At 36.3% G+C, this 12053-nt stretch overlaps 1 protein-coding gene across 4 annotated transcripts in view; it reads left to right on the plus strand.

Annotated features, from left to right (window-relative positions):
* Positions 1-12053, plus strand: part of LOC143342151 (opioid-binding protein/cell adhesion molecule homolog) — a 372611-nt gene that overhangs the window by 325629 nt on the left and 34929 nt on the right. For all 4 annotated transcript variants that reach the window (XM_076765730.1, XM_076765732.1, XM_076765729.1 and 1 more), the window contains 3 exons: positions 1052-1155; positions 4522-4729; positions 5843-5998. In XM_076765730.1, coding sequence (XP_076621845.1) covers positions 1052-1155; positions 4522-4729; positions 5843-5998 — 468 coding nt within the window. The remainder of the gene's footprint in view (positions 1-1051; positions 1156-4521; positions 4730-5842; positions 5999-12053) is intronic.

Raw genomic sequence — 12053 nt, forward strand, 5'->3', positions numbered from 1 at the left:
ATGGAGAATATGTACAAATTGTAAAAATATTTGAAAAGTTGGTCCTTGACCCCGCAAAATGAGAAAAACCCCATAAAAATGGTCCAATTTTCAAACAGCCATAACTCCTACAATAGTGAATATATTTCAATGGAACTTTTTTCTGAAGTAGAGCTCATGGGTACCTACAAAAAAGTATTAGGCAACTTTTCTGTAGGGCGTCAAACAAAATTATTAAAAATGAAAAACAAATTTTTAAGAAAAATCGACAGGGGTAGGTGCCTAAATTTTTCGGCGAAAAAAAAAAATTTCAAATCGTTGTAAAAAAAATACTTTTGGCTACAGGGGTCAATTACAATCATTTTTGGTGAATACACATACCCCCGTAATCCTACTCACTTTCGAGAAAAAAATTCATTACTGAAAATATAATGTCTGACTACACATTGACATGTTTCCCTGAAATTTGTCGGCGGAAAAAAAAATTTCAAATCGTTCTGGAAAAATTATTTTCGGTTGTGGGGGTCAATTACAATAATTTTTGGTGAATAGACCAACGCCCGAAATCCTACCCACTTTCTAGAAAAAAATTCAATACGAACGAAACTTTAAACGTTAATAACTTTTTAACGAAGCCTCTATCAATAAATTAGTATTCTTGATTTTCGTCTTATTTTGGCCTCTAGAATCTCCCATTAAAATTTTTCCCAGGGATGACGAACACCCTGTATATTATAGATAGATAGAGTATAGCGTTCGAAATAATTTTGATGAAAAATAAATGTATTTAACGTATAATTATTATAAGTAGATTGCGGATCTTTATGCAAATTCATATTTTTACTAATAGGATTAATGAAATCGGAACTTTGTAAGGGGTTGTCTCAACCCCTAAATATAATAATTCGTATCTCACTTTAAGTATTTATTATATTTTTGCACATTAAGTGCATTCTGTAGTTTTTTGAAAATTAAAATTTCCCATAAATGCATAAACATCCTCAGTTTAATTATAAGACAACCATTTGTGTTAGCATGCAAGTAACCGTTGCCTTTCAATTTTATTTTTCAGATTCCGACTTTCCCAGGTTCGCTGAGGACATACAAAATGTGACAGCGAGTAGAGGTCGCGATGCATTGCTAGCTTGTATTGTGGACAATCTACGAAATTACAGGGTAATTAATATTCTATTTAAATATTGGTCGACTATAAATAAGCGAATACCTTCAGTTCATTACTTATATTCACTTTTTCATATTGATTTTTGAACTATACTTTTGAACTTACAAAACGTGATAAAATATATCCATAAACGATTGAAGATGAAGTTACAGCTAGCACAGAAAACTGTAGGTTTGACACGTGCACGGTTGCTCAAAAAATATACGAAAGTTCAAATATACAAAGTATCAAGTTCTATATAATCAGCAGTTGCAAAGTAATATTTGTCGATCGGAGTCCGCGAGCCCTTTAAATACTTGTTGGTTATGAATAAGCGAATATTTTCAGTTCATTACTTACATTCACTTTTTCATATTGATTTTTGAACTATACTTTTGAACTTACAAAACGTGATAAAATATATCCATAAACGATTGAAGATGAAGTTACAGCTAGCACAGAAAATGGTAGGTTTGACACGTGCACGGTTGCTCAAAAAATATACGAAAGTTCAAATATACAAAGTATCAAGTTCTATATAATCAGCAGTTGTAAAGAAGTATTTGTCAACCGGGGTCCGCGAGACCCTTCTAAGGTTAAGCAAAGCTTTTTTACGCTCCGGTTGATAATGAAACGCGAGGGATGGGCAGAGGCTGGTAATTCTATCCCGTGACTCGCAACAACGTCAACTTCAGCCGGCTACGTCGTTCGTTACGCCAATGGAAATACATCATGGGCCGTGTCACGTTGAATTATTAAAGTAATACAGTAACGACGCCGGTTCGCGCGATCCTCCCACGCGATTCGGTGTTCCTTGCACGCGTAAAGAGGCAACGCGTCTCTTATTACCATTCGCGGGGCTGATATTTTCCAGAGGTAATTAACGGGAACGTGAAACATAGTACGTCGACGAAGGAATGCTCCTTAATGCGAAGGGAGTGCTGCGAAGTGCTGCGAAGACTCAGCGAAAATTATAAGAAACTTTATAGAAAGTCTTCCTTTGCCTTCCAGGAAATATTACTGCTATTATTTTAATATACGTGCTTTATTACGTAAGAGTTCGAGAGACGTCGTGTGCTTAGAAATACTGTTACATAAACCGTGACTCGACCTAAACACTAACCTAGATGTTAGGTCTGCCTGACGTGTATATTTCCATTTAATATCAATTTTACATGGGCTTTGATTTAAATCTATTTATCTTTTGAATTAGATTCCACCGGCGTGAATAGTTCGTTCGCTTTGCTCGTTCGCTACCAATTTGCGTTTTAATTAAACGCAAACCAGAGTCAAAAAGAAATTGAAATTTTAATCTTAAACGAACAATAACTATTATGTTTTTTTGTCTCCTTACATCGTGAAAGGGTTTCAAGACTTTTCGAACGTAGGAGCCGTGAAAACGCGTATTGTCGTCGAAACAACGAATTGGCTGCGTAAAAGGAAGCAAATCTTTTCGTTTTCTGAAATAAACTGGCTGCGTTTCGTTGTCCTGAAGGTCTGAATCGATACTCGCTGTATTCCCCGCATATTAAGAAGCAGCCAGTATTGTCGCACCGTATTCGAGAAACTTTGAGCGTGTTTCGTATACCCACAAAAGCTCCTCGTTCACGTCGAAGCCTCAGCTACGAAGGAGAGAAAACGAGAGAGGGTTCTAAGCCTTCTTATACTTATCCTTCTATTCTCTGTATCCCGTAAAGGTTTCGAAGATCCACGGAAGGATACGGAATACAAGCCATCCGGTGTATTGGATTAAGCGAGCGATAAGAAGGAAGGGGCGTGTTATATATGGTGTCCAAAGTCCGGGGAAAGGGAAACTGCATGAATAGAATTCTCTGAGAATGAACATACGGGCTATTCTATAAGTGTAACTGTACATCGAAATTCCTTGTACTTTCCAATTCTTACTTTCGAGCTTGCAAAATTTATCAAATGTCTTGGGAAGCTAATACCTGGAAAAGTTTCATCTCCTATCATTCCATGGTTTTCGGAAAATTGAATGGCGAAAGTTTGGAAAAATTCGGTAAAGCGATTCGATGCATAAAATATAGCCGCGGAAACTTTGACTCCTCCTATCAGTTACAAATTTTCCCTTTATCGGTTCTATTCTGGTTTCGCTTGGAGAGGAAGTAATTTTTTTTAAATATATCTTGCATCACAGCAAATGTAAATATTATTTCAAGCGATGCATAACGACTGATTTCGTGCAAAGTAATATAGCAAATTGTATATTCTTCGTAGAAAATGTACTGTCTATCTCCCACATTTTACAAAGTGGTTCTTACAATGTGGTAGACCGGGAAAGAAGCGTTTCTCCATAATAAATAGATGCACTTGGACAACTTAGGTAAGATCGAGCTTCTATTTCCATCAGGAATCTCTGTGGATCCATTATTCTCTCCAGTTCCTCTAGCTAGTACTTTCTTGCAATTCTAATTCTAATCCTACGAACGTACAGTTCTTTTACGTGCTACTGCCGAAAGACTAAAAATTTTAAAATATCAGTGCTCTGGTTCAAACAATTTCGAAGATACTATTTATTAAAGTTGGTTCTTATCATCTATTTACTCCCATCACAGATGCACATAACAACGCGTATTTTGGTAAAGAATATTTAGAAATTCTAAGAATGTTGGAAAAGTTATTCCTTAACCCCGTAAAGTGAGAAACCCCCCATAAAAATTGTCCAATCTTCAAACGACCATAACTCCTACGATAATGAACTTATCTCATTGAAATTTATTTACGAAGTAGAGCTCATAGATACCTACAAGAAAGTATTAAACAACATTTCCGTATCTCGTCAATCAAATTAACTAAAAATCAGAAATTAATTTTTAAGAAAAATCGACAGGGGGTAGGTGTCTACATTCTTCGGCGAAATTGAAAAGTTTCAAATCATTCTAGAAAAATTATTTTCGGTTGCGGGGATCAATTACAATAATTTTTAGTGAATGCATATATCCCCGAAATCCTATGCCCTTTCGAGAAAAAAATTCTATACATTATATTTAATGTGTGACCAGAAATGTTTCTGTAATTTAATTTTCCGTCTCACTTCCTGTTGTACTCATTTCTGTAACTTGTTGGTGATGTTGCGAGTGACACGAAAGTGGTAATGAATGAATGAAAAAAATGAGCCGAAAAAATACATTGGATATAAGGTCTATTCGTATATCTCGTCTGTGATTATATTCCTCGGTTTTATCACTTCATATCTAGGTATAGTCCAATTATTCGGCATATTTAATTTTCCGGCAATGCTCCCGTCTCTAGTTCACTGGACAATCGAAATTTGACTGTACAAGAGACTATTATTTTCGTAACAAGCCAAGACTTTATTGTACATTCTCTGAACATACGCCTATGCATGTTTGTTTTAGGTAGCATGGGTACGCGTCGATACGCAGACTATCCTGTCCATCCACCATAATGTCATCACACAGAATCCACGGATCTCGTTGTCGTACAATGACCATCGTACGTGGTACCTTCACATAAAGAAGGTTGAAGTGGTGGATCGTGGGTGGTACATGTGTCAGGTGAACACGGATCCGATGAGATTCAGACAGGGCTACCTGCAGGTTGTAGGTGAGCATACAATGAATATTGTATTTTCGTGTTTCGCTTAAGTATCTGAAATTCACAAGGGGAAGGGTACTTCGGTCGGCTTGTACGTTTTAAACGACTCCTTTTTTTGTAAATTCAAAACAAAAATGAAGAGCCTGTTTGATGACAAGCATTCAATTACAAAGATATTCGATATCAACCTTACATTACAATTTAGTCAAGATTTAAGACCCAGAGTTTTGTTTCAGTTGCTGGTTGCGAATCTGAAGTGAATTTATGAATCACAAGTGCTCGTATAAAAATAAAAGAAGCTTTTGCCAATACCAATTACGCGACTTCTCTTTCATCAATTTGAATCGTGACACAAATTTCTTTCGAATTATTGGTATTAATAGTGGTCCAATTTATTATAAACATGCCCAATTAACCACAGATTTATGTCTTGTTCGTTTGATTGAGCGAATTCTGGCTGAGGACAGTTTACCGATAATCTCTTCTATTTAAACAACGACGCGACGACGCGAAACATAATTAATCCCGCGATGCAAACTTTGAAGTTTGTAAACTATTTTATAAAACCCTAAAGAAGTTGAGGGAATGACGCGCGCAAATATTGACGTAAAACAACGCAGCGACATTGATATGTAACGTATAGTCGTTTACCTGATAAAAGGTAAAATAAACATATGGTATTTCTCAGCCATTCGACTCTTTAACAATTATTTTAATTGCTGGTCAATTTTCATTAGAGAATTAACGTTTCGATTAAAGACAGAATTTTTCGTTTCAAGTGAAAAGGGTTGATATTTCATTAGCAAGGAATACAAGACTGGTTAAAAAAATATGCGTTTGAGTGACGAAAAGTATTCGTGAACTAATTTCTTTATGAAACAACGCGCGATAAAAATCTGAGGGTTCTGAAGTGTTTTTCCAGTCTGAAATTTTTATGGAGACAGAGCGCAAGACTGGAGAAAAGTTTGAAAAAATATGTCTCTTTCGAAGCGGTTACCGTATTAGATTATTAAGTTAACATCGATCTGCTCGAAGCCTGCTTGTAAAGTAGGGAATTTCATCACTTTATAGGATGAAGAAGAACATTATCTATTCAATTTTCGCATTTCTCCCTTATTGCAGTGCCACCCTCCATTATCTCGAAAGAAACCAGCACAGACATGGTCGTTCGTGAGGGTTCGAACGTGACGCTGATGTGTAAAGCTTCCGGATACCCGGAACCTTACGTCATGTGGCGCAGAGAGGACGGAAAGAACATAAACTATAATGGCGAGAGCGGTGAGTTTTGATCCATCAATTTTCCCTGACTTTAATTGACGATCAGATATGACAATGTCGATTTTTCGAGATTAAAGTAAATTCGGACCATAAAATCAGCCAGGGCAGGCTTGTATTAAAAACGTCCACTTCGACAGTGACTTATTGAAACGTTTCTTGTTACAGAGAAGTTAATAATATTCTAGAATTTTAGTAATTTAATTTGAATCAATGAGAAGTCGATCGATGTAATCGAAATGACTCGTAACAGTTTTATTGAGAGAATTAATATGTACTTATTGAAACATTTCTTAATACTTGAAGTTAATAATTGAAGTTCTACAATTTTCGTAAATTAATTTGAATCAATGAAAAGTCGATCGATGTAATCGAAATGACTCCTAACAGTTTTATTGAGAGAATCAATATGTACTTATTGAAACTTTTCTTGTTACGCAGAAGTTAATAATTAATATTCTAAAATTTTAGTAATTTAATTTGAATCAATGAGAAGTCGATCGATGTAATCGGAATGACTCGTAACAGTTTTATTGAGAGAATCAATATGTACTTATTGAAACATTTCTTGTTACGCAGAAGTTAATAATTAATATTCTAGAATTTTAGTAATTTAATTTGAATGAATGAAAAGTCGATCGATGTAATCGAAATGACTCGTAACAGTTGTATTGAGAGAATCAATATGTGCTTCTTGGTCAGATTGAGAAATATTAGCAGCGAAATTCAATATTTTTCAGTAGAAATGCCAAATAATCATTTGTTACTCTCAGACATACTTCTTTTATTTAGAATATGAATCTATGCAAAAATTAAGTTTATAATTATTTAAGAAAAATAGAGAAGAAATTGCATCCTCATAAAAAGGATTAATTATTGTCTTAGTTGCATGAAGTTTGGAAGTTCTTTCTCGCTTGGGAGCAATCGTCCCTAAATTTCTGCTTTGCTTAAGGTATTGGTCTATGTTGAAGAACGTGTTCGATATAACGCGCTTGGGAAGTTGGAACGAGGAAACGTTGCACTTCAAACGGCAATTGAAATGTGTACTGTGTCAGGCAAACAGGCTATTCCGGAATATCCGTATCTAAATTAGTTTCAGAAATTGCTGTTTAGAGGTCTAACATTAATATATCAATAAAATTGAATGACGACGTAGATACCTTCTTAGCAGAATCTATGAAATATTCAATCAATTATCATTAGCTTCTTTGGAAGATTAGTACCTTTTAAAACTTAGCTTTAAATTAAACTATTATTGCCTGTCATTTATCTCCAGAAATTCGAATCTCCTTTTTATTTTAATAATCGAAGAACTTAGAGGACGATTCTCCACAAAATGAATTATAATTTGAATCGTTCGTAGAACAGTTTAACCTGCAACGGTTCTCGTATCCTTCGTTCGTGGCGATCGATACGGTTCGACATAACGCGAAAAAATTTATACGAAAGCGCTCTTCCAAAGAATAAATATTTTATCGTCGACGATCAGAAATAATCGATCTTCCAGGGAGCTTCTGTTTATCGTGGCACGGTCCTAAAAATAGCCGTGCAGCTTAAGAATATAGCCCTCTACGGACGAGGTCGGCTCGATCGATGCTAATTACTTTCTTAATTACTAATTATGGCGAGGGTGAGAAGTGTGACACCGGCCTCTGTCTTTCGTGCACACACACACACACACATATATATATTTTCTCTCTGTCTAGCGCACGTACATTAGCGAGCAAAGATGTACAGGGAAGCGGGACGTCAGACAGTCTGTCGGTTTCAAAGGATTTTCTCAATATCGGATAAAGGCCGGATTTAATTTCTGCTCTAATTTAAATTTTCATTGCCCTCGAGGTATACTCAGGCTCAGACGCTCAGAGAAAGCTTTCGAAGCTTGCGTCTCGTCCTAACTCTACCGTATAAACTGTCACTGATAAATATGTATGCATCGAATCGTTTTCGTGTGGAAAAAAAAGATACTGCGTCGCATTGTCCGTTCGTGAACAATTGAAGAAACGCGAAACTGATTATAATTTGAAAGCAAGTGACGCTCGAAATATTTCTCGACGATTTTTTTGCACCGGAGATATTTTATGGAACAATATTTCTGCCCGTGACGCAGCAAAACCTCTGAAACGTAGTATTCGATTTCAACGCGAGTACAGGAATTTACATACGAAGAAATAAAATTATTTAATTTCACTTGCACGATAAATTGCAAATAAATAAATAAATATTTTCGTTTATACGTTGACTACAAAGTAATTCACGAGCATACAGAAATTATACAAAGTCAGTATCTTAAAAGATTCAACGAATATTACTAAAATATTTATTTTTTATTCAAAATGTGAACGAGGGGAATTGAAAAATTTTCGATAATCCATTGCTTTCGATGTTTTAACAATTCATTTTATGCATTCTGGTTTTTCCCACCAGCAAATAGAGCGTTTTCCACTGTTACTGTGTAAACAATTTTTACCATAGTTACACAAGCTCGTTTGATTAGAAACTTTTTGCCAGGGCTCGTATTAACCCCCTCATATCCACTCACATCTGCAGCGCTGCGCAAACTACCCGGTACGATCTATCATTACTCTATTTAAACTAATTTGCATAATTTTCTATGTCTCAGAAACTCACGATGAGACTCGTTTCAAACTTTCACCATATATTCTGAATGAATTACTTTACGTACGCGAGGCTATAAAATCTAGAAGCAGTTCTGCATAAAGTATTTATTGTACGTTAAACTCGGATTTTAATTGAACTTTCGTAACAATTCGGTGAATCAAATGATTTTACGCCTGTCGTAAAATAATAGAATTCGAATTACTTTATACTGTTATTTCTATTTTATCGCGAATAGAAACGTTTTGTTTCTGACTATTAGGAAGTTCGGTGTTTTTTTCAGCGACGTTGCACGATGTCGCCATTGTTTGTGAAAACCCTAATCGATTCGCAAAACCCGGCGAGCAATCAACGGGTAATTAGTAGGCGGTATCGTTCGACGAACGTATGTCGAAGAACGCATCTGTTATTATACGAGGGACATGTCATTGGATGGAAGTGTCAGATTATCGACGTAATTGGACGAAATACTACGGCGGCGAATATGGCACGCACTCGAACTGCGCGTTGCTAACTGAGGTGTTGCCCTCTGGGGCTTGGGGACAGTCTAACGCCATCATTCGCCCGTCTGACGGCCTCCAGACACCCTTGGCCCACGAGGAAACCATGGTGTCAGTTTCCCCCAGCTCCCTGATCGTCCGTATATTTCACAGACGCGTGTGAAATTCTTGCACCATCTGCAATGGGATAACTTTATCATTAAAGTTTCTCCTCTTTCTTTTTTAACAAACCATGTAAAGTAAAAATTTTTAAATGGGAAAATTTTAATACTTGGGTAAGATGGTAACGTGAAACTAATTTTATTTTCTGTGAATAATTTTTTATGGTGAATTAAATGAATTTAGAAAAATATTGTTAATAATACGGTAGCCCCGAGACTTTTTCACAGTACTGTACACCTGAGCTTCCTTAACGCCGCCCCCGGCCACCGTCGTGTCCCAGAAAGTGAAAAAGAATGGCCAACAGAGATGAAAAAGCAAATCGAATTTTGTAAAACTCTCGCGCGTTCGAAGGTGTTTTTAAGGAATGGGATCAAGATAGTGGGTAGAAGGGGAGAGAGAAGATTTACTTCTTAGGTCCCAACCGGTCGCACAGAAAACCGATAAAAGACTGAAAAACATGGGGAGGAAATAGGCGGGAACAAGGGGGAACGGAGGAATCTCGAATTGGAAGAATAAGTCTGGTAAAGAATCGAATCTTTGACCGATTGACGCGAAGCGAAGACGCGTGTTGTTAAAATAGAATTCAAATTGAAAAGGGGTACTTTCCAGATAGAAATACGATAACGAAACGTATTTTATTAATGTAATGATTTTTGGTAAGATTTTCACGGAAGTTTGTAGCAACATTTTTCCTTTAGTATCTGACGAGGGGTCACTTGTTCGAGTTTGTAACGCGATTTCTGCCAGCGGGCCGCTGGAAAACAGGAACCTGCGAGCGAATTCCTGTCCCCGGGTCGGAGAAAACAAAAGGAGGGAAAGGTCAGGCCACGGATATCGATATAGACGGCACGGAAAAATCGAATCTACGTTGTACTCGCTTTGCGCGCAATCCCGGAGCATCAAACGATGAGGGAAACTTGCGGCCAAACTGCACCGACGTCGATCCTCGTAGCGAAGAGACGAGCTTATCTTGTTGCCGTTTGAGGTTCCTTTGTACTTACTTTCGAAGGCACGGACGAAGTCAGTGTTCCACGCAAGATCAATATTGTCTGGCAAATTTCACGTCCAAAGGTAGAACCGAATAGATTCCAACTTCGCTCGGTCCCTATCTCACGTTTTCCCTTTACTTGCGTATAATTCTATTGTTGTCTTTGTTCTCGCTGTAATTCGTTGCGCCGCGGGGCACGAGGAATTTTTGTTTTCCGCCTAATAATCGTCTGGCTGCGTGAAACGAGCAATTCCATCCGGAAAATTCATTCTGCGTATCGAAAGGGAATCATGATTAATATTTGTCCTTCGTTAATTGCAAGGGTCTGAAGGAGTCTTCAATTCGATGCATTCTAATCATTATTTTCATTCGCAAAATACAGGGTGTTCCACATTTTTCCGTACACACTTCAGCAATATGTTCTACGAGTAAAATTAAGACTAAAAGGTAATATAACAAAAAATTCATAAATGCTTTGTTAAGAAGTTATAACAAAAATATGAAATGTGAAAGATATGATAACGCTGTTCCTTTCAGTTTAATACAGGATAAGACTAGATACGTATGTAGAGTCGATATTAAGTAATATAAACTTGTAAATTAGGATATGTTTACTGTTTTTATAATGTTGAGTCTCTATGATGGCAAGTCTTACACTGTACGTAGGAAACATAGGTATATTCAACAGCACATTTCATATTTTTGTTATAACATCTTAACAAATCATTTATGAATATTTTGTTACATTACATTTTAGTCTTAGTTTTACTTGTAGAACACACTGCTGCAGTGTGTACGGAAAAATGTGGAACACGCTGTGTTGAGAGGTTGAACAAATAAATTTAATTTGTTGAAAGTAATCTTTCAAGTATGCCCAATTTTACACGTCAACTTAATGACGAATGAATAGTTTGTAGCATACAAAAGGTATACACTAATCTCAGTCAGTTGGTTAACAGTAACAACCAATAACTTTATTTATATTTAGTCGAAAAGCCGAAAATGTATAAAAGTTACTTAGAATATTGAATATAATAGTGAATCCTCGAATATAAGTGTAAATCTTTGGACGTTTAATTTATTTATCATCTGAATCTTGTGTAGGAGATGGTTTCTAAAAGGTACCAACCTCCAAGATAGTGGTCACCTTCAGATAATGCTAGTACGAAATTTGGGAATTTCCCTATACCTGGGTCTTAGCAGGTAATAACGTTATGAAGCGCTTTGATTCTGTTAAAACATGCTAGTAGTTAATCTAATAACGAAAGGGCAGTTGACGTTGGGAAGTGAATTGAAAGGCGCAAAATGTTTCAATGGCTTCATAAACTTACTTCTGCTAGAGATCTCTTAATCTCTTACATTATTACGATTAACACGTTGACTGCCAGTCTAAAATCCTAAAATTGTTTACAAGACTAAAACTTTAATTTTAGGCAATTGTAAACTACGCAACTTAAAAGTTGTCGTAGTAGTTACTTTTGTATCCACATTAAAATTTACGAAGCTTATTAAAATTTATTTTCCTTAACATTTCAACTTGAGAATTAATTGTTTTAGTTCCACTGTTAAAAGTCCTGTCACCCATATATGGGTGACGTGGCAGTCAAATCTTTTCACTAGAACGGTTTTATGGTACGGACCTCGGCGCAGTGAAGTTAATAGAAATGAAAGATTTATAATTTTATGATCTTAGTTTTTCTAATTTTGACCATAATAAACCCTAATGCTTATTTCGCGCCGTAACACCCTGTGTATATTGCCCCAATTTGAGATAGGTCGATGTTGAAAC

Source organism: Colletes latitarsis, chromosome 5 (genome assembly GCF_051014445.1).
Source record: "Colletes latitarsis isolate SP2378_abdomen chromosome 5, iyColLati1, whole genome shotgun sequence".
Classification (NCBI taxonomy): domain Eukaryota; kingdom Metazoa; phylum Arthropoda; class Insecta; order Hymenoptera; family Colletidae; genus Colletes; species Colletes latitarsis.